General features: G+C 33.6%; 2 protein-coding genes and 1 long non-coding RNA gene across 13 annotated transcripts in view; 2 read left to right on the forward strand and 1 right to left on the reverse strand.

Moving 5' to 3' along the window:
* The window catches only part of LOC127847239 (uncharacterized), a 40,926-nt gene extending 29,813 nt beyond the window's left edge, over nucleotides 1–11,113 (forward strand). The window contains exon 9 of the mRNA XM_052378992.1: nucleotides 11,036–11,113. Coding sequence (XP_052234952.1) covers nucleotides 11,036–11,044 — 9 coding nt within the window. The 3' untranslated portion in view covers nucleotides 11,045–11,113. The remainder of the gene's footprint in view (nucleotides 1–11,035) is intronic.
* LOC127847257 (uncharacterized) lies at nucleotides 201–2,927 on the forward strand. The gene is made up of 2 exons (XR_008033876.1): nucleotides 201–744; nucleotides 923–2,927. It is a non-coding gene; the product is annotated as an uncharacterized LOC127847257 (long non-coding RNA).
* Nucleotides 4,476–24,342, reverse strand: part of LOC127847242 (uncharacterized) — a 167,432-nt gene continuing 147,565 nt past the window's right edge. For 8 of the 11 annotated variants that reach the window (XM_052379021.1, XM_052379018.1, XM_052379013.1 and 5 more), the window contains 5 exons: nucleotides 22,856–22,910; nucleotides 21,703–21,870; nucleotides 20,411–20,579; nucleotides 11,472–11,628; nucleotides 4,476–9,008 (listed from right to left, as the gene is read on the reverse strand). In XM_052379021.1, coding sequence (XP_052234981.1) covers nucleotides 11,488–11,628; nucleotides 20,411–20,579; nucleotides 21,703–21,870; nucleotides 22,856–22,910 — 533 coding nt within the window. In that variant the 3' untranslated portion in view covers nucleotides 4,476–9,008; nucleotides 11,472–11,487. Of the gene's footprint in view, nucleotides 9,009–11,471; nucleotides 11,629–14,015; nucleotides 14,049–18,537; nucleotides 19,229–20,410; nucleotides 20,580–21,702; nucleotides 21,871–22,855; nucleotides 22,911–24,342 lie in introns of those variants that run through there. The other 3 variants (XM_052379010.1, XM_052379014.1, XM_052379011.1) reach the window with 3 other exon arrangements.

Here is a 24,342-nt window from a genome sequence, read left to right on the forward strand (position 1 = left end):
GAAAACTCGATCTGGTTTGAAAAGGAATTATTTTATGTAATGGAAATCTGTTGATTCATTTCTGACCTAAAACTAGTTAGTAAATGCTTGTCTACAATTATAGTTTAAAATAACTTAAATAATTTTATAAAGATGTTATGCTATTTTAACTATATATGTTTTTCTCTGAGTGATTTTTAGCTCCACTGGCCAGAGGTTCATGTCATGGTTCTGTGTCCGTCATGCGTGCGTCCGTCCGTCCGTGCGTTAACTTTTTCTTTAAACATCTTCTTCTCCTAAACTACTGGTCCAATTCTGATGAAATTTCTCAGGAAAGTTCCTGGGGTGAACCTCTTCCAAATTTGTTCAAATTTTGCTCCTGGGGTCAAATTTGACCCTGCCCTGGGGGGTCAAAAATTTGAAAATTTGCTTATATAAGGCCTATTTTGTGAAAACTTTAAAAATCTTCTTGTCCATAACCATTGGGCCTAGGGCTACCAAATTTGGTATGTAGTGACATCTTATAGTCCTCTACCAAGTTTTTTCAAATTATGCCCCTGGGGTCAAATTTGACCCTGCCCCAGGGGGTCAAAAAATTGAAAATTTGCTTATATAAGGCCTATTTTGTGAAAACTTTACAAATGTTCTTGTCCATAACCATTGGGCCTAGGGCTACCAAATTTGGTATGTAGTGACATCTTATAGTCCTCTACCAAGTTTCTTCAAATTATGCCCCTGGGGTCAAATTTGACCCTGCCCCGGGGGGTCAAAAAATTGAAAATTTGCTTATATAAAGCCTATTTTGTGAAAACTTTACAAATGTTCTTGTCAATAACCATAGGGCCTAGTGCTACCAAAGTTGGTATGTAGTGACATCTTATAGTCCTCAACCAAGTTTCTGCAAATTATGCCCCTGGGGTCAAATTTGACCCTGCCCCGGGAGGTAAAAAAATTGAAAATTTGCTTATATAAGGCCTGTTTTGTGCAAACTTAAAAAATCTTCTTGTCCATAACCGTATGGCATAGGGCTACCAAATTTGGTATGTAATGACATCTAATAGACCTCTACCAAGTTTGTTCAAATTAAGCCCCTGGGATCAAATTTGACCGTTCCCCAGGGTCACAAAATTGAATATATGCTTATATAGGGCCCATTTTGTGCAAACTTTAAAAATCATCTTGTCCATAACTATTGGGCCTATTTCTACCAAATTTGGTATGTAGTGACATCTAATAGGTCTCTACTTAGTTTGTTCAAATTATGCCCCTGGGGACAAATTTGACCCTGCCCTGGGGGTCACAAAAATGAACATATGCTTAAATAAGGCCTATTTTGTGCAAACTTTAAAAATCTTCTTGTTTATAATTATAGAGCCTAGGGCTACTAAATTTGGTATGTAGTGATATCTAATAGTCCTCTACCAAATTTGTTCATGACTCGCAGATGACCCCTATTGATTTTCAGGTCACTAGGTCAAAGGTAAAGGTCACGGTGACCCGAAATAGTTAAATGGTTTCCGGATGATAACTCAAGAAGGCTTGATCATGAAACTTCATAGGTACATTGATCATGACTCGCAGATGACCCCTATTGATTTTCAGGTCACTAGGTCAAAGGTCAAGGTCACGGTGATCCAAATTGTAAAATGGGTTCCGGATGTTAACTCAAGAACGCTTATGCGTAGGATCATGAAACTTCATAGGTACATTGATCATGACTTGCAGATGACCCCTATTGATTTGTAGGTCACTAGGTCAAAGATCAAGGTCACGGTGACCTAAAATAGTAAAATGGTTTCTGGATGATAACTCAAGAATGCTTATGCCTAGGATCATGAAACTTCATAGGTACATTTATCATGACTAGCAGATGACCCCTATTGATTTTCAGGTCACTAGGTCAAAGGTCAAGGTCACGGTGACTACACAGTAAAATGGTTTCCGGATGATAACTCAAGAAAGCTAATACGCCTAGGATCATGAAACTTCATAGGTACATTGATCATGACTCGCAGATGACCCCTATTGATTTTTAGGTCACTTGGTCAAAGGTCAAGGTCACAGTGCCAAATAACGTATTCACACTACAACTGACAGCCCATATGGGGGGCATGCATGTTTTTACAAACAGCCTGTTATATTTTGAGATGATTCTTTACAAAGAAAGATGCTACTATTGTATTTGTTATAAATGTGTGAAAGGCTCTTAAGAAGGAACCAGAGATTATTAACCCTTTACCAAACACTAACAGAATTTTACAGGTTTGTAGCTGACGACTTTATAAATAATTGTGATAAAAGGAGAAATTGCTCAAGATGAGCAATTTCTCCTTTTATCACAATTATTTCTACTCTACCTGATCATTTCCTTCAGATTCCATTACAATTTAATTGTCTTCTGCAACCTCTTTCAAATTGGGAAAGTCCAAAATGTGTTGTTTGGTAAAAGGTTAAGGCATTTTGATTCATATGGGTCTTGTGAATCTGTTTCAAATCAAATGCGTAGATTTGATCTTGAGCATCTAAAAATATATGAAATAGAAAGAACGACAATATCTTTTGGAGAGATAAATGTACCTACGTTATAAGCAAAGGACCTGTGCAACAATTCCCAGGCTTTTTAGTCTGTTTAGTTAACATGGTAGTAACTTTTTCCATATATAAAAATGCTCACCCTACCCTTCCAACTTTAAGCGCCCAGTGGGACGAGGGATAGAAAGAGAAAGTCACATGCTTGAGTACATTTCGCATAAAAAAACAGTGGAGCGATACAGGGCCATCATGGCCCTCTTGTCTTGTGTATATAATGCCCTTAATTAACATGACATTTGATGCTTTTTTGGAGCATAAATGATTTGTTAATCTCAAAATGGTATATTAAGTTCGTCTGTTGTTTTATTCACATACTGCAAATTTATCTTGATTAAAAATGGCATAATAAAAAAATATATTCATAAAAAACATTAGACGTTTTTTACCTAAATTTTTACAACATTTTTGAGTTGTAACATTATAAATGTTAACAACACTGTACAGACAAAAACCAATTACAAAAGGTCACCGTGGTGTAGTGGATATGGTGTCCGCCTAGCGATCGGGATTTCACTGGTTCGATCCCACTGTGGGAGTGTTCTTTACATTTCCACCATAGACACCAAGGAAACGGACTCGAGAGCGTTTCATATAATCCTTAGGCTTGTTATGCAATCGAGCTTAAATAAATAGGTTTAATTTTTTTTACAAAAGCTCACCATGAGCATGCATTGCCACTGGTTGCTTGGCTGAGTGGTATTTGCTAGAAAATGTTAAACTGCTTACATGGCCTGATAAAAAGATAAATATACATACATGTATTAAGAAAAATAGTTCCCCCAGGGCAGAGCCAGTTTTGACTCGAGGTACGTGATTTGAAAGACTGTGATAGACAACAATCAAATGATGTTACATATTAAATATCAAACCTGGGCCTTGCTGTTTCAGAGAATGGGCTCCCAGCATCTTTAGATGACACAAGTCATAGAGTGATTTGTGTGTCCATTTGTTCGTTTGTCCATCTGTCCGTTGGTATGAGGTCAATCCGAATTGACACATTTTGTCAAGCATCAATAATTATTCTACAAAGCTATCATATCCCTTTCCCTCTCAGAAATAAGTGAAAATGGCACTCTGCAAAAAGCATAAAACCAGTACAGACTGCGAGTAACTCGCAGTCTGTTCAGGTTTTTTGCTGTTTGCTGCTCATCAGTATCCAAAGGTTTGAAATGAAGCCTTTAAAACTTGAATCCAGTTAGAAAGCTCTTTAATTAAATTTTACTTTCTTAGGAACTACAAATGTTGTAAAGGATTAAATACGTATCTAAGTGGTAAAGGGATATCACACTATCATATAAACACCCACCTTACCTTACCCCATTTGTACATTGACATTAAACTTCTTTTGTAATTTGACTAATTCTAATCGTCCAAATCTTGGTTAAACCAAAATGACATGTTTACATGTTCCATCATCAGTCATCAATAATGCTTCCTAAAAAGCTTTGATACTTGCATGGATGACGTCTTTGGACACCATCAGCACATGCAAATCACTTGACTTCATTTTCACATTGACATTTACCTCTTATTGGCCTTATTCTAATGAGGGCATATGCATTTTTTTTCAATACATACATAAGTTAAACTAGTTACATCTTGAGCGTGGCCAAGTTTGACCAAGGAAAATTAATAGAAAAAAACTTTGTAGAGGTCCACTACACAATTTTACAACTCTGGGCCTTGCTGTTTCACAGAAGAAGAATTTTAAGGTTTGGTAGAATTATGGCCCTTTGTCTCTTGAATGACACCACAGCGTGCTCATTGTGAGGTAAAAAAAATAAATAAAGCAGTTGGCTGAGAAAAATTGAAAAACAAATTGCCAGAAATAAAAAGCTAATGTCTGAAATATTTCCTGGAACATCTCTTTGCCCTCTTGCAAAATATTTGGCAACAAAACTGCCCATTTTGTAACATTTTATTATGGATAAACAGACATTTCAATACTATAACAATATAACATGTATCAAAATACACAATACAACTGACAAAAATAATTTAAATATAACTAAAATTTTAAAGTTTTATCTAGACAAATATCATTTCATGATATTGGCAAATATATCATCACATCATAAATTATGGTACTATTATATATGATACAAATATAAAACTAAAATATGGAAATGAAAAAATGTATACTACAACAATAATAAAATATAAAACTAAAATATGGAAATGAAAAAATGTATAATACAACAATAATAAAATGGACAGTTTTAAAATGAATGCTACTATCTAAGAAAATTCAACCTCAAAAAGACACAAGTTCTTTTGAGATATGTAAATTGTTCATCATTGTTTCAAGTGCAAAAATTACAAATATGGAACAAAATAATTGTAAGCACTTTCCAAATAGAACTGCTTTCCTCATTTTTTCTAGAAGATGAAATTTTGGCCACATGCCAGAACCCAAATAATTAACACATATATTCTATCAAACAATATGTAACCGGTGTTAATTACGATTCCAGAACAAAATCAAGAATAATTGACAAACAGTAAGCTGTGATATTTTTTTATACCTTATATGAAGTGAGAGATACTCTATAAATTCAGGATAGTTTATAATGCATATGTCCATAATCTTGAACGGTACTGACAAAAAAACATTCATACATAAAAATGACTTTAAAATATAAACATAACGAGAGGGCCTCAGGGGTGGCAAAATCAAATGTCCGAGTTGCCCGAGTCGTACATTTGCTTGTCTGGACAACTGATTTTTTTCAATTAAGTTGTCCGTGGACAACCAGTTATTTTAAAGTCGGGTCAAGGAAAACAAAAAATACATTGTATTAAAGTCGTAAGTAAGTTTTACAAAACCGGATGTTGACACACGATTACATTGTCAGTGCTATTTGTGGAGCAATCAAGCTAATCAAGATAATCAAAACACGGTCTACCTTGTTATTTCAGACGACTTTCGGTGAAGATGGAACGTTTTTTTTTAAATCTTCAACAACGGAGCAGAAGCGGAAGCTTTGAGCAGTCCACCTCCCAAAAAACTAAGAAAGATTATGATAACAAATATGATCTAAATAAACGCACCAGAACTTTTCAAGACACTTTACTAAAAAAAAATTCATGGTTACGAGTTGATGATAGTCAAATTGCTACATGTACAATATGTAAGCAGTTCCCCTTTTGGCCGATACTAAGTCTGGACTTTACACTGGAATGACTGTTAATTGTAAGGACACCTTGTCTGCTCATTAAAAAAGTGCCAAACACACGTCTTGTCAACTAAAAAGTGATCAAGAAAAATTGAAATTACATGTAAGTAACATCAAGTATGTGGGTGCTCTTTATATGAACATTAACAGACAAGTTTAGTTAATCAACGGACATGTTAAATTTCCTAAATGGTTGTCCGTGGACAAGTATAGTTTTTTGAGATTTCACCACCCCTGGGCCTGAAAGACCCAAAGTTGCTCACCTGAGATTGAAAGGAACTGACCTGTTCTGTGCAGCCCAAGATGTTATTACAACAAATGTTCTGACCAAGTTTCATGAAGCCATATAAGGAAAAATGCCATGCCCCCTGGTGGCCATGTTTTTCAAGCAACTGGAACCATTTTCAAACTTGTATAAGATATCATTGAGACAAATCTTCTGACCAAGTTTCATGATGATCCGACAATAAATGTGGCCGCTAGAGTGTTAACAAGATTTTACTAAAGCCATATATAGCGATATAAGGAAAAATGCCCCGCCCCCTGGTGGCCATGTTTTTTTAGCAACCGGAACCATTTTCAAACTCATCCAAGATATGATTGGGACAAATCTTCTGACCAAGTTTCATGAAGATCGGAAAATAAAAGTGGACTCTAGAGTGTTTACAAGGTTTTACTATAGCCATATAAGGAAAAATGCCCCCCTCCCTGGCGACCATGTTTTTCAACCAACCTGCATAATTTTTTAACTATACAAGATATCATTAGGACAAATCTTCTGACTAAGAATCATGAAGATCTGACAATAAATGTGGCCTTTAGAGTGTTAACAAGGTTTTACTTAAGCCATATAAGGAAAAATGCCCCGACCCTTGACAGCCATGTTTTTCAAACAAACGTAACCATTTTCGAACTCATCCAAGCTATCATTGAGACCAATCTTCTGACCAAATTTCATGAAGATTAGAAAATAAATGTGGCCTCTAGAGTGTTAACAAGGCAAATGTTGACAACGCACGACGGACAAAAGCCATCACAAAAGCTCACCATGAGCACATTGTGCTCAGGTGAGCTAAAAATGTGGATGCTTTGATTAGAAATGAATTTATGGAGACATTGAAGTAATATGACATGTTTAACCTAGAGATGTCTCTGTTGCCCCCTAATTCAGCTAAAAACTCCCCTAATGTACAAAAAAAAAAAAAATTGCGCATACATACCAAAGTGCACAAATTCACATGATGACTAATATGATTATTAACTTACATCACTCAAGCAGTAATATATTTCTAGTTATACAAGTACAAACAATTTGTTGTTGTTGTTTGATTTGCTGAAATGGCCATCATTCTGCTGTTTAAGAAAAAAATACTGCACAAAAATTACAGTGTGTACTTCTCATTATGGTTTATATATTTGTAAAGTTTCATCGCTTAAGCAGCAATACATTTTGAGTTTTAAACTTGTATTGAGCTTTGCATAACAAAAAAATCTGATCTACGACAAATGAGAGCAGATACACCTCCCCCTCTAAAAGTGGGGGCACACAAAACAATCATACAAAGTCACATTGAAATACAGCATCACAAGAGCAAAATGATCGCCATAGCAATAGAGTCTAGTGAAAACACAGCAATTTTGTTTGCCCCTTAGGGAAAAGTACCCGAACCAGATCAATAAGAAAAAAATACGCAAAACACCCTGAAATGAGGAAAATTCCAGTTAAGTCTTCAGATTTGGAAATTTGTATTTCATTTATTGCTAAAAAATACTTTTAAAGTTGATAACTTATAAAGTTGTCAATATTATATTTACTCGGGTTCAAGCCATTATGTATATATATAGAGCTGCATAGGGAAGTTAACTAATTGTTGCAATTTAATACAAACAAAAAAACAATTGTATTATTGGAAAGTTTCAATTGGTACTTTTTTGGACAGCAATTGGTCAAGTTTTGCAGGTACTTTTTAAAGAAAAGAAAATTTTTGCTGGAAAACCTCTTGGATATGCTTCACATTTCTATATAAGATACCCTTTAGTTTCAAACCCTTATTTATTAGTTTCATGTTACACTGTGCTATGTGAATAGATGAGTTTCACATTTACAACTTTGACCATTATCACAACACATTATTTTATCAATGAATCCAAAACAAGACTCGCATTTTGCAGTTCTTTGGGGGTTCAACTGTTGGCAAATATTTTATGATTCAATTTTAAGTTCAAAACATGTAAACTTATATGATTGATATGTTCTGAAAGTAAAGTACCAGGGAATTTCTTCCATGAGAAATGAAAAGAATAACAATTATTATACCAAGATATTTAAGCATGGTGAAATCTAGTCTAGAAAACGTTGTGTCTAGCTGCTCTTTTACTTGCCATTTGGCCTAGGTCTCATTGTGATTCATTTAACCCTTAACTTTTTGCATGCTGGGAAATTTGTTGTCTGCTAAAATGTTGTCTGCTGAATTTCTTAAATAAGCATTTTCTTCGATTTTTTTTCAAACAATTCTATCAGAATAGCAAACAGTTTGGATCCTGATGAGACGCCACATTCTGTGGTGTCTCATCTGGATCCAAACTGTTTGCAAAGGTCTTCAAAATTCGGTTCCAGCACTGAGAGAGTTAACCACTTAGATATGTATTTTGATGCATTTGTAGTTCCTCAGAAATTTATATTTAATTAAAGACCTTTCTTACTAGATTTCACTTTTAAAGGCTTCATTTCCAACCCTTAGATACTGATGAGCAGCAAACAGCATAAAACCTGAACAGACTGCGAGTTACTCGCAGGCTATTCTGATTTTATGCTGTTTACACATAGTCATTTTCACTTTGCTTTTGAGTAGGAAAAGGTTAATCTAACAATTACGCATTTTCCTATAAAGATTTACAATTCTTCAGAACTACAAAAACTTTGGAGCAACAATATTCAACACATAAAGCTTGTTACAGATGTCTACAAACAGAAACAAGATCTTGACCTACACGAGAATTCTTACTACAACAACCACTATCAGGAACAATAACTCTTGTCTTTCCTACATTAATATGCTATTGTAGCTTTAAGCATGAAAAACTTAATTTAGTTGTCTTAATCATTCTTCTTGTAAGTAAGAACCACAACACCAGGCAGGCACCACAGTTCTTGGACAGACAATTGTTTGGATGAGCAGGGGAGGTGACTCAACTATTATCCAAGGTAGACAACTCAGAAAAATGTCATTCCACGTGTCCAGGCACTTTGAGTCCTCTTATCTGGAAAATAGATTTAATAATGTGTACAAAGCATTTTATTTAATAAATATATCTATTTTAAAGCATGAATCACAAAATTTAACTTTCTGTCTGTTCAGATTTATGGATTATTTAGCTGAGTCGAATTGTTAAGCAATGGATCTCTCTTCAGTGTTACACAACCAGATATTGTCATCACTTATCATAACAGTTTTCTCTTATTTTTAAACAAATAGTTAAACATTTAAAATCTGTCAGAACCAATAAATACACTGATCAAAACATCTTTGTATCATTTATTCCTAGATAAACCTAATTTAACTTGATTTTTCAGAGATTCTGTGTAGTTATTATATACTTCATTGTAATCAGAGAATATTATAAAAAGTATTTTAAATGGACATATGGCAATATTAAACAATACCTTGATTTCTAACAACAAAATGTTGTATTAAACTCTTGAATCAACCAAATGCAGTGAAAGAATTTGAATACACATACATTTCTAACAATTACATTTTATCATGTAAGTACAAAATGTGTTAATAGAGTGCTATCGTGTTGGCAAACATAAATGCACACATTTCAAGTCTCTACACAACCAACAACAAAGGCTTCATACAAACCTACCACCTTGAAACAAGCCACAGCAAAGACAAAAACATAAAGGATGATAATTATGCTATATATGTAAATGGTTTTGTGTGTTAAATGTTTTTAATTGAATCGACAAAAAAAAACAACAAGAATGTAGGCCCAACACAAATTTTTACACATTACGAGTATAAGCCGCATAATACAATATGGCCTTGTCACCAAACTAAAGCACCCAATTTCAGAAAAAAAGTTTCAAAGGGTCAATTTCCCCTTAACCAAGGAGTTATATGATTACATCAAGCTTTTCTTAGATTTGGTAAGCATCATGCTATTGTTTTGTGAGGAACCTTATTTAACACTTATAATTATGGTGATATGAAAAGAAGGATCAACAAAATGAAATAAGAGGAAAGAAACAGGCAAATAATTAAAATTAACCCAAAGAAAAAATATAAACCTACAGACAGATTTAAATCTGCTTATAACCCAAAACCATAAAATAAAAGACAATTTAAGAAAAGAGATTTCAACCAGTATAGATAATTTGAAGAAAAAGGTTTCAGAACACCAAGTGCACACATTTTTGCTGCATCACGCTGTATTTTTTTTTTAGAACAAGAGCTGTCCCTAGACAGCCGGCTCAACCATTTTTCCGCTTTGATATAATGATAATATACATTTTCTGTCAGTCACACAATATATTGACCACAAAAACATATACATGTATTATTTTAAATATCTGGGCAAGTTGTATAGTATATGTTAACTTAAAGCTCAAAATGTATAAATCAATAGACAAATGTGACCATGCCAGTAAACTACTTTCTACTTTTTACCAATTAATTTAGTTGAATTTAATAAAGTTTGAAAGGAAGGAAGATCTGCATCTAAACTTCCTACACACAAAATTACAGCACAATGCCTCAATTCTGATTCTATGTATTGATTGAAAACCATTTTCAAATTTTTAGTAACAATGTTCTTGAGCCATCCGGCTCCAAACATAATCCCACCATTAATGGTTATGAAAGCAACTTGCAAACAAAATTAAAGCTTTATACCTCTATCCAAACTAAAGTTATGATTGAGTAGAAACTCCTTTTCTATTAACCCTTTGCATGCTGGGAAATTTGTCATCTGCTAAAAGGTCGTCTGCTGAATTTCTAAAATTAGCATTTTCTTCGATTTTTTTCAAAGAATACTATCAGAATAGCAAACAGTTTGGATCCTGATGAGACGCCACGTTCTGTGGCGTCTCATCTGGATCTAAACTGTTTGCAAAGGCCTTTAAAATTCAGCTCCAGCGCTTTAAGGGTTAATAGTAACAATGACATTGACCCCACCGGCCATAATTAAAATCCTGTAACTTACTAAACAAACAATATCAGCACAATATCTCCATTCTTGCAGATGATTGTGAGCTTAAACTTTGCATTTATTCCTATTTTTAGCGGCAGTGACCTTGAACAAAATGTCAGCTGGAAATGTTTTTGGGCGCAGATTTATATATACGTAAGTACAATAAGAAACTTAATTCTACTAATTTGCAGGTCAGAGTTATTGACCTTTGTCTGTGACCTCATAAGATATTCTCGAAGATATGCCTGCAGTTTGTAAATCCATATTATAATATCTGTAGAAGTTACAAAAAAATGTACTTGTATGAAACTTTAACCTTAATTTTAACTCACACACAAACCTTAGCACGAATTGTGTTGTTTACATTTGTAGTAAATTAAGAGACCTTAACCAGAGCATTATGTGGACACCAACGCCAACATTTGGTTCAATAGTATAGCTCTAACTATTCAGTGAAAAGTCGAGCTAAAAAAAGAAATCTGTGGACGAAAGACAAAAACAAACTTTGGAATTTTGTGAATTAGTTACATGGAAGTTGTCCACATTATATCATTGGATTGTTCCTGATTCGTTCCATAAGAATTCTCATGTAGTCTTTGGAAATATTCAGGTCAGATCGCGACCTCATAAGTCGAGTGCTGGGCGTATACATGATCTTGGCTTCTTCGATCGGAGGATTGAAAAACTGTGGAAATAAAACCTGACCCATGTCAGTTTGACAGTTCAGACCACTGTCAGAAATGATGAACATTATATTTCGTGCATTGTGAGAAGAAAAAAAATGGTATAAAAATATTTAAGATATATTCTTTCTTTCAATTAAGAAAAAATATTTGGAATAATTTTTTTTAGATGAACGCTATCCTTCAATTAGAAAAATATATTTGGAATAAAAACTATATGAGAAAAGTCTAACATTCTGTTTTTTAGTTAGGCTATTTGGACTTTAAAAAGACTGAATTGCAGAATACTAAAGATATGGTTGTTTTTTATGCATAATATAGATAATGGCAACAAGTGGAAAATATTGGTTGTTTTGATTCAACAGGGGAAAAAAGTTATCAAAGGAAAAGAACTGTATGAAATAATTATAAGAGGAAAAAAATGGTTGATTTTCACTGGAAACGAAATAATGGTAAAAAAGTGGATAACAGGGGAGTGTGAGGTTTTATTATAGAATAAGGGCAATGTGGATCAAGAAAGGTAACACATTTAGGGAATGTGAAAATATTTATTTGTGTCATGTATTTTGATAATGAAACTGAAGCTTTTGTTTATTTTTAATTTTAAGCCTTTAGAGTAACAAAACATTCTAGAAATATGAGCTGACATAAAATTAAGTAAGCTACAAATACATTAGCTTAAATACAGCTGAATGTTAAATAGATCTAGAGTTGATTACACTAACAGACTCATCTACATTATACATGATGAATATATCAACAAAGGAGAGTATATAACGTATATGCAGGTATATTACATGTATGCACACCCACCTAAATGGTCTAAAGTATGATTTATTTTATCATTGTTTACCTTGTATTTGTTAAATAGGGAAAGCGGCTGCAAAGTATAAAACAGCAACAACCATAACATAAAGTTAGTACCTATATCGTCTTAACAACTTTGAATGCTGAGATTATAAAAGAAAACTAAAACAATAGGTGACATGTTGCTTAAACAAGATAATTCACATAACGTCCACAACTGTTGATCTAGAACCTTGTCATCTGTGTGGCACATCAATAGCCTAATTTGAACAAATTGGTCACAAAATGTTGAGTGGAAAAACTTGGATATTTTTGGTACACTTTACTCCAGGGCCTATAAACAATGTGATGAAAATAAAACCATACCAACTTGAGGCCTAAAACCCCAAACAAAGAAAATTAAAAGCCATACAAAGGAAATAAGAAGCCATACCAAATTGTATCTTTCTTTTTTGGTATTGCACAGACCCTAGCATGCACACTTTTGTAGTTAATTTCAGTAAACTGTTCGATCAATAAGGCAACAATTTTGGAAAGCCTCCATTACAACACATTTTTAGAACAGTCTGTAATGGGCAAAAATAAATTCTGAAGACACTTGTTTTGAATAACACATTTTGCTTTTTGTTTATGATCTTTTGTAGCTTTTGCATGTTGATACAATTTGGGATAACTAACTTGTTCTTCTAACACCTAACACCAGTGAACGTTATATAGTTCTAACAACTCCCTACAAAACAGCTAAAAGTTCAACGCCAATTGGTGTTCAAAGATTCTAACAACATTGTTACCGCATCAAAATCCTCACGTCTGCGACACTCTAAGAGCATTTTGTATGCCTGCAGATGCCGGGGACCAAATCTTAGTGCTAATAACAGTAGTTGCCGTGGAAACCATTGTCCTTGACCTATCAGATACTTGTGACCTTTGACCTGACATTTCAGCGGATGACCTTGCAATCTGAACAGTTGAGTTTGACCTTGTATCTGGTTGCTGATACACATTATCGGAATTGTATTCAAGTTTTGAATTCGCTTGCTTGACAACAGACTTTGGCAAACCCATTTCGTCTTGTTTTGCAACAACTATTCGCTGACTCCATGCTATGTCTGCTGCAACAGAGCGCCATTTTGTCTCACCCAACCTACGACCTCTTTTTACCTGGAAATTACGTACCAATCTTCATGAGGTTCAAATCTGATATCTGCCCTCATAATCTCATAGTACCACAAAATAATGTCAAAATTGCAACAACTTTCCAAACGCATCTTTTATGCAAGTCGCATTTTTTAAAACTTATTTTTTCCTTGAAATGACATTACTATTATCTCATGGTTTACAAAGTTATATTAGTAAACTTTGTTTTTTAATTTTTCAAAAAAGATTTCAAACTACATGAATTTCCGGCCTTTACATTTAATTAAAAAATAAATGTTTAAATCATTTTTACAAGCTATTATTTTAAGCTAGACAAAGATGAGGTTTAGTCAAACAGACGCAGAAGTAGTGCCAAATCAAACGACGGTGACAAGGAAACATGGTTTGAAAGGACGTAAAACATTAAATCAGTCAACTGAACTACCTTTGGTATGGGGTCATGGTCACCAAAAAGGGTCTGAAGTGAAAATCATGTACATGTACTAATACTACGAGGTTTAATTACTGAACATCTTGACAAAAAAATGTTAGGAAATTGTCTCTACAGTAAATTAAATGCTAGTGTTTTTTTTTTTGGAAGGGTAAATAAAATGTTAACTTACAAATGAATGCCACTTGTGAAAAATAAATCTAATTTATGTTCATGTAATTCACATTTTTAATGTTTATTCTTCAAAAATTTCTTACAGAAAGGAAAAAAATCACTGAAGCAGAAATGCTTATAAATGAGCAAACGCCAAAAAAATTAAATGATAAAGAATCACTTTGAGGACAAAAAAACAGTGACACATAAAATTCAATATTATTTAATTATTATTATTATTTTCATTATTATTATCATTAAATTTAATTATGCACTTCTACAGCAAAGTTAATAATGCCATATTATAACATACATATTTTGAATAGACAGCATCATTGTTATGGTGTATTTTCCCTATTTTACTCTTAATTGATTTAAAAAACAACAGAAATAATAGTTCTAGAAAGGGGAGTTTTATTTATTAATTTGGCAGTTTAATCAACACCTACCCCTTCTTCCTTTTCAAATATTACATGTTGCAAATAATATAGACAATCAAGAAGTTATTGCAGAATTAAACAAGAAACCGTCGGAGACAGGTGAGGCTCCCCAAAGTTTTTTTGTGTCACAATATTGCACTATATATTCAGATAAAAGGAAATGTCTTGAGGGCACAGTAGTTGGGGGGACAATAATTTTTTTATATAAAATTTCAAAGGGCCATAACTCTGTGAAAAATCATCCGACCAGAACCCGCTGATAATATATGCACATCTCCTCTTGGTAGTGAAGCTTCCAATAAAGTTTCATTGAATTCCGGTCATAAGTTGCTGAGAAATAGCCCGGACAAGAATTGCACTATATGTACAGTTAATGGAAAATTTCAAAGGGCCATAACTCTGTGAAAAATCATCCGACCAGACCCCGCTGATAATATGCACATATCCTCTTGGTAGTGAAGCTTCCCATAAAGTTTCATTGAATTCTGGTCATTAGTTGCTGAGAAATAGCCCCGACAAAATTTGTGCATGGACGGACACACAGAAGGACGGACAGACGAAGCGGTGACTATATGCTCCCCCCAAATTTTCTTGGGGGTGAGCATAAAAAGGTATCCAAAAATACATGAAGCATATGCTGTGACTAATTGCTTACAACTAGGCAAATTATATGATTATTATTTATAATATACAGCAGGGCATATGTGTCAAAACATTTAGCTAATTGTACAAATAAAAATCTTTTTTACAAAAAAGATCAAATCACAACAATCAATATATAATTAAAGCGTTAATTTACATACATGTACATTAATATTGCACAACCAAAACAAGATACAGGTTGTGCTGCCATGGTTACACATGCATGAATAGCCATGCAAAGCCTCACAATAAATACCACATTTGGAATATGATCATTCTCGGGTGCTTAATATGTTTTCTATAAAGTCTTTTAGAATTCAAATAATTGTATTTGAATAGTGTTCTTTGTTACCAGCATAACATCTACTTAAATAAGCTGTATTTGAATAGTGTTCTTTGTTACCAGCATAACAGTATTTGAATAGTGTTCTTTGTTACCAGCATAACAGTATTTGAATAGTGTTCTTTGTTACCAGCATAACATCTACTTAAATGAGCTACAACCATTAAACTTTTAAATGTAAGGCTATATATTTTATTTTGTTAGCTAATCTTTTATGAGCTGCATGATACGAAAATAGGTTTTATTTCATTTGTTGCAAGAGTAGCCCAAGACCACCCTGCAAATTGGCACAGTGTGGTCAGAGGCTACTATGTCTGCTAATGAGATCATTAACCCTTAGCATGCTGGGAAATTTGTTGTCTGCTAAAATGTCGTCTGCTGAATACCTAAAATTAGCATTTTCTTCGATTTTTTTCAAAGAATACTATCAGAATAGCAAACAGTTTGGATCCTGATGAGAGGCCACATTCTGTGGCGTCTCACCTGGATCCAAACTGTTTGCAAAGGCCTTCAAAATTCGGTTCCAGCACTGAAAGAGTTAAACCTTGCATGACTTTATGGTGGACAGGGCAGCTCCTGACAAAACTGCGAAAATGTGCAGGCTGGTCTGGTGCGTCGCTGGCCACATTTTGCATAAAACCTATTTTTGCATGAAGCCGTTCTTAGTATAATTCTCATAAAAAACACGCCATTCTTAGAGCTCCAGAAAACTGGTTTCATAATGTAGGGGATTTTACCCCCATGAACATTTTGTCAAATGGTATATTACACCCTAACCATCAACTTTAAAGGGTATTGGATATTTGTAAAGAGTATTTTCTGAGCATTTTCATCTGTGATGATATAAAGTATCAATAAAATTTGAATGAAATCATATGAAACAAGTGCTGTAAGAGGACGGTGCTCGAATATCCGCGTGCTTGACAGTTTACGTAAGCCATCATGGGGAAAGTTCAATACAATAATTTATTAGACGATCTTTTAACGGGTAGGGGGGATAAGATGTAGTGGAGTAATTATTAATGTTAAAAAAAAAAATTGGCGGGGGAAGGGATTCTGGAGGGGGGGGGGTATAATGTGAGTGAGAGTAATTATTAATGTTAAAAAAACAAAAAATTGGGTGGGAGGGATTCTGGGGGGGGGGGGGGGTAGGGGGGTGAGGAGGGGGGTCTCATGTGGGGTGTATAATGTGGGGGGGGGGGTATATTTAATAGATGTTAAACAAAATTCGGGGGGGGGGTGGGGGTGAGAGGGGGTGGTTGTATGTGGGGTAGTGAGATTATAGATGAAATAAAAAAAAATTGGGGGGGGGGTGGGAGATGTTGGGGGGGGAGGGATCTTTGTAGGTAGCGTGGGGTATTTGTTTTTCGGGTGGAATCCATTGTGGTATTCAGGTAAGTGTTATGTTTGTCAAAGTAATAATAAAATGTGATCATAAATAAAGAAGTTATGGCAATTTAAGCAAAATGTTCAATTATATAAGTGTAAAAGAGGCCATAATTATGTCAAAATGCTTGATACAGTGGTCTGCTCTTGTTTATAGGTCGGGTCATGTTGGTAAACAAGTATGCAACATATAAAAGCAATATGTCAAAGGATATAGGAAATATTTGGGGTAGTATGCAAACTTTAACATAAATTTATCAATAATATGCATATTCTAAGTATAAAAGGGGCAATAGTTATGACAAAATACTTGATAGAGTTGTCTGATCTTGTTTTTAACGTTGGGGTGATGGTAAACAAGTATGCAAAATATGAAAGCAATATGTCAAGGGACTTTGAAAATAGTTGGGGCAGTACGCAAACTTTAACATTTGCTGCATATTCTAAGTGGAAAAGGGGCCATAATTATGACAAAATGATTGATAGAGTTGTCTGCTATTGTTTATAGGTTGGGGTAATGTTGGTAAACAAGTATGCAAAATATGAAAGCAATATGTCAAGGGACAAAGAAAATATTTGGGGTAGTACGAAAACTTTAACATTTGCACGCTAACGCAGACGCTAACGCAGACGCAGACGCTCCCGCTGACGCCAGGGTGAGTAGGAATGCTCCACTATATATATTTGATATATAATAGTCGAGCTAAAAACTAGTAGTGTTCAATTAAATACATTAAAACAGAAATTACAAGTAGATTTTTTCATAAAATTACATTTTAGCAAAATTCAATATTGACCAGTACGCCCACGATAATTTTCTCAAGAGCACAAGTACCTGCATCTTACAATTCCCAAAAAATATTGGCAAAATGATAAAGGGTATATCTACTCAAATACCCATCTTATCTTCAGCTTTGCAATGATTTGATAATTTACAATGTGGAAAATTGTATCGCTGAAGTACAAGAAGCAGCCGACAATTAACTATTCAAAATATATATTTTTTAATATATGTATACAGGCCTGAAAAATGTGTGTTTACAGAGCAAAATGAAATCATAATATTAAGCATTTAAGTAAATGCTGACCAAGCTCAAATATGGAGGAGTGGTCTACAGCATTTTAGCCGAGCTCTGGGAAAAAGGGGTTTAATTCATGTCCCTAAAGTGTCGTCCAAGATTAGCCTGTGCATTCCCCTAAAAGACTACCAATTGGCTATTGATTTAACAATTAATCAAATTTGAAGCATGTTATTGACTTATATTTTTCTACTAAAGCAGAGGGGGTAATCACGTGATAGTCAAGATGGCGACAACCATGCCATATGTATATTTTACTGTTTTATACCCTTTATTACTAGTATCAATTTGTTAAATGCCACTTACTTTCCAGCCATATCAGCAAAAAACTTACTACATGTAGTGTTATTTTATATTAATATTCGCTCTATTTGTCATCTTTACTCACTACGAAATTTCTTAGCAGGATGGCTTTATTACAGCTCCACCAAGAGCAAGTAAAGTCCAGAAAGAAAGCAAATTGTAATAAAAATAAAGGCTAATCACTTTCTTGCTGATATGGCTGGACAGTGAGCAGCATTTAAACAATTAAAACAATTAATAAAGGGTATACAACAGTTAAAGATACTTGTCTTGGCATGGACAGCCGCCATCTTGTTTGTAACGTGATTACCACCTCTGTAAAAACTCAGAATTGACAATTGACTCGACTGCTGAATTTGGGATCAAAATTGAACAATGTTATTGACTAGTAAATTAGTAAAATTTGCTGAATCCTTAAGTTATAACAATAAGTCATTGCATTCACTGCAAACTTCCATTACTAAACGACTCTAGGGATTGCACATACTTTTTTAAACAAGAAAATTTTATTTATAAATGTCTCGAGTCTTTGTTTACACAGAGAACAAAATGTTTCTTTGATAAAACGCTCCATATTGGTGCATGTGCAGTAAATTTGATTCAGTAAATAACTTAAATATTTGCATATCAATATTAATGTCCATGCATTTACAAATAACTTGCAGTACAATTGTATATAGCTCTTTTTATTTACAAACCTAAGAATTCAAAGTTTGAGCCAGGTCATAAAAGCGCAAATCACAATACACAATTAAAACATGCAGTCGCAAATAACAAAAAACATCAACATCAGGCTTACCCTTTTGGATTTGTTTCAATTTGAGAATTGTCAACAGAAATGTTCTGTTTCGATATTTGGTACTAAAATTGAACCATTTTCAAAAATTACAAATATAAAAAATTAAAACTTTTGCATTTTCAAATAAATGCTGCATTCTGATTGGTTGATCCACTTTTCCTGTATTTTATTTCGTAATACCAAGGACATGTACAAATTAAATAAAACATTTTCTTGATTGTATCATCTTTCATCAACAAGGGCCAAATGACGTCCTTCTTTTGTGCAAATGTAAACGGTGATGCTTTTTTTAATACTAAAATAACATCATTGTTTGGCACTTATAAGTCTGTGTTGATCCTTAAAGTTTAATTAATTGCAGCTCGTATACACATAACATTGTTATTATAAGAATTTAATAGCATTTTTATGCATTTCATTGTTGTATGAAATCTTTTGGAAATTATGTCTATGCATGAACGCAGTTTGTGTTTATGCAAATAAGGCTGATCTTTTTTGACAGTTTACACAACAATAAAATGCAGAAAAATAATAACATAAACATTGCCTCATCTTTAAAAGTTCATACTACAACAAATATCCTCTATACCCTTGCTTGAACATTTCCCCATTTATACTTTCTCAACGAGATTTATGCAGTAATGCAGAAATAGTTAAAATACAGAATGCATAATTCATGTGCTTTTTAGAGCTTTACAATACAGCAAAACAGATTTAGAAACAATTCTCTGTTTATCAGTATTTATAGCAAATCAAACACACAGCATGCACTTTTCTAGACTTCTTGAGTAAATAATTATGCAGTTGCATCAAACACAAAAATCAAATTGACTTAAAATAATTATTTTCTTACTTTTATTTGTTACTAATTTAAAAACTTATTCTTATTTCATTTGTTACCAAAACAGAGAATGCCTTTGAAACATTAAAAAGTTGCTTGTTTCCATAAACATTTGGTTGGTGCAATCTTAAATGCTTTCTTTTGGTATTCCAAGTTGAGTTTTCTTTCAATAATGTTGCACAGAGATTTGGACAATATCAGTTATTGAGCATATTAATTGAGGAGGGAAATAACAATAATAATACATCATTAAAAATATATACATATATTGTGCCAATCTACCTAAGTAAAAAGTGGAAACAAGCAATTTTTTGGGCAGACATAATCAGATAACATTTTTTTCCTAAGATAAGCATAATATAGTGCTCTGTTACCTAAACTACCCATAATTCCCCCAACTCACCAAAGGTCCAGGGTTGCGTTTTTTCTCCTCTAATTTCCGCTGGATGTCCAAGGCAGGGGAGGGCATCTCATTTCTAGGGATGTGGTTACCATATTGACCCACACTGAGGTTGCCATGGGCGCTGTTGGTAAGGTGACGAGTGACATTTCTCATTGTGGGGCCTCGTAAGCTAAAAATTAAACATTTTCATAAATAATGAGCAATCTGATTTGATGAGCTTATGTTAATTAAAGAATTTACCATGCTATATTTTTAGGTCCCGTTTTAAAGTATGATAATTTTATAATAAATATTCACTTCTCAAAAGCAGAATTATTAAATTCAACAGCATTTTTATGGTAATTAGTAAAATTTCAGTGACATAAGTATAATTGTGTTAGTGAACACTTTAGACGTTATTTTCAAAGCAGTTAGTTGAATAAGAATACATACATGAAAACCCACATAAGTTCCATAGAATGCACTTTTGCAAACCCAGGCTTGCGTTTTCTCATTTATTTGCAGTATTTCCATGATGCTTTTTTTATTATACAAAATTTGTATCACTTATTACAAGGGCATATTGACAGTTTAAATAAAATACTTCCACTTCTCACACTAATATTTATCAATAAAAATAGTTTACTTCTTGTTAACCACAAATATAGACAATCACATTTTTCTTCCTGACACATGTTTCCAATGAGATTTGAATTAGCAGCTTCAATACTAAACTAGACCTTTTCGCAGTAGTGGCAAATGCCCCCTGATGCTCCATGAATGTGGATATTTTTGATAAAAAAGTCTATAATTAAAATTATAATGGTTCAGAAATTCTAAGATGAAAAAGGGGCAAAATAACTTTGCTTTATTTAACATAGGATGATACAAATTGCACATATTTTACTGAGCAAAAAACAAGATGTTTAGAAATCATTTAATAAATAAAAATTATGTTTTAAATTTTTTTTTTTTATTAAAATAAAAACCATATCAGCCGTCAACATGCCCGTTTTAGAAAAATATTTCCATAGTTGAACTTGATATCTCTCTGCTTAACACTAATATATTTCACTTCCAATTACAGTTTCTTGGTCAACTTGACAAATTTCAAGGTCAACTTCACTAATTTCAAGGTAAACGCTTCTAATAAGCAATTCCATTTATAGTTTCTTTGTAAAATACATATTTCAAGGTCAACTTCACAAATTTCAAGGTAAACGCTTCTATAAACCACTTCCAATTATAGTTTCTTGGTCAAAAACACAAATTTCAAGGTCAACTTTACAAATATCTCGTAAAAACTGGACTACCTAAGATGTTTTTTGAAAATGTGGTGAGCGTGTGTGGAGGTGGTGTGTTGGAAGGCAGGTGACACTGTGGCAATCATCGACGGAGTCTCATGGTGGAAAGGCGTGGCCCGCGCAGTCACAGGGATTGTGGGCTGAATGTCGCCGTCACTTTCACTACCTTCTGAACTGCTGTTAGTTTTGAAGCAGAGACAAGAACATACACTGATTGCTCTGTGCAAAATTTATTACAACCTGTAGAAACTTTAATCTTGATTTTTGTTTTTGTAGTTAATTTATAGTTAAATTAAGTTAATAGTTAAAAATTAAATAGGTTATTTATATTTTACCTAATCAAAGTGCTTACTTTATGATGTTGGGCCTTTGAAAATGTTAACAAATGCAACTTTATACTTGTAACTCTTCGATGTCCTAGATGACCTATTTTCACTTTCAAGATCATGAAACAAGAGCTCTGGTTGTGTTTGATTTTAGTTTCCATCACAATAAATAGTGTCACGTATTATTATAACTGTTTTCAATCAGACCGTCTCATAATTATATAAGTATAACATATTCATAGGTTTTTTACCATAATGTTTTGCATAGAGCCACCACAATGCTTAGGTTACTATTAAGGAAAGAATCGTTCACAGACATAAAAGTGTTAAGATATTGCAAACATCAGTTCTGTACAGCTTTTTAGAACAATGCCTTGCAACAGTTAAATACACAAAGAAAAGTCAGTATGTTTAGAAATATGAACTTGCAAGTAATTGCAGAATGCACACCCTTAACTACGGGTATTATTAATATTTTTAAGGCATTGCAATTTTCACATTAATTATACAGACACAAGACATTAGTAGATATCTATATTATTTGTTTGTTTTTTATTAAGACAATGCTACACAAACAGTTAATAGGCCATTAAAACAAATCAGAAAGTCATGATTATAACAATCATTTTCATTTTCTAAACTGCAGCATAAATTGATAATTTTTTATCATTTAAAATAAACAATATCTATACGGGTTTTTCATTCGTGTCACAATGACTACAGGTATTGCCATATCGCAACAACAAAATTACCAGAGTTCTGGTGTTAAGACATGTTTTGAACAAAAAACTAAAGTACAACAGTTGTCTCCCTTCTTTCTAAATTACCTCCCTTACCTATTTTGATTTGCTGTGGCAGGCAGGACGGCAGGTGTCAAATCCCTGAATGAGTCTGGAAAAAAAAGAGCAAAAACAATGTGATAGGTAAATAAACGTGGAACTGAAAGTTGATTTAAAAATCACATTGAAATACACCTGATTGTAATCTGCATGTTCAGTGCATGGTAAAGCTATCATTCTTATTGTGACCTTCACATTAATCTTTGACCTTAAGATGAAACCTTGACAATGAATTTTGACTCGAAGATAGCAACCAGACATGATATAGTTCTCAGAATGAAATGTGACCTTGACAATTTTGACTAGCAGGCCAGACTTAACATTTATACAGATTTTAGAAAAATAAATACCTTGATAGCAAATATAATAGTTTGAAGAACAGAAACCTTAAAATGCATGCTTTCTTCACATGCTTAATATTGACCTTGTGTTATATACCTTTCGAACAACCAATTTTCTGTTGCTAGCAATATTGACCTTTTTTGAGGAAAAACATTAATATATTATAAAAGTAACCATGTGACCATGTCTCACAACAAATTATACAGATAATGACACAATTTTATCAACCATGCATTAATTTTTAAATTAAAAAAATAAATATTATAATGTGCTATTGTTTTATCTTAAAACAAGAGATGTGTTTGTCAGAAACACAATGCCCCCTACTGCGATGCTTTGAAATAATTTTTTTTTTACCTTTGACCTTGACCTTGAACTTCCACCACTCAAAATGTGCAGCTTCATGAGATACACATGCATGCCAAATATCAAGTTGCTATCTTCAATATTGCAAAAAGTTATGGCCAAAGTTAAAGTTTTTTTTCGGACGGACAGACTGACATACTGACTGACGGACAGTTCAACTGCTATATGCCACCCTACCAGGGGCATAAAAAAGTTCAGGTGACAAAGAAAACTTACAGCTATGTTCTAGCTTGAAATGTGTCACAGACACTGATGCCCCTACACTACAACGCATGTTTGGACCACATTTCAGCTTAAACAGGTCGTAATAAAAAAATCCTTTATTTAACATCGTCTATAAATTTAGGTGAAGGAATTCAACTGTGGAGGTTCGAGCAAAATTGGTCAAGAAGTCAAAGAGGAGTTACAAACACAATAGTTTGGGACTATAATTATATTATATAAAGGACAGGGCCACAATTCTCATCAAAACTCGTCACAGCCCAAAATTCCTTTCTTCACAATCATCTACACATTAAGGTCATTCAACTGTGAAAGTTTTAGCGACTGGGAAGTTAAGGAGGTGTTTTAAACACATGTTTCATTTAGTGAACAACACACATACATGTATGTTCATAGTTTCGCCAAAACTCGTCACATGCCTCACATCCAAAATCCCTTTCAATCAAAAAACATCATATTAAAGTATTTCAACTGTTAAAAGTTTGCGAGAGATTCACCTAGTACTTTAAAAGTAATTAAAACACAAGCTTTGGGACTTTAGTACTACAGACGGA

Source organism: Dreissena polymorpha, chromosome 10 (genome assembly GCF_020536995.1).
Source record: "Dreissena polymorpha isolate Duluth1 chromosome 10, UMN_Dpol_1.0, whole genome shotgun sequence".
NCBI classification, from domain to species: domain Eukaryota; kingdom Metazoa; phylum Mollusca; class Bivalvia; order Myida; family Dreissenidae; genus Dreissena; species Dreissena polymorpha.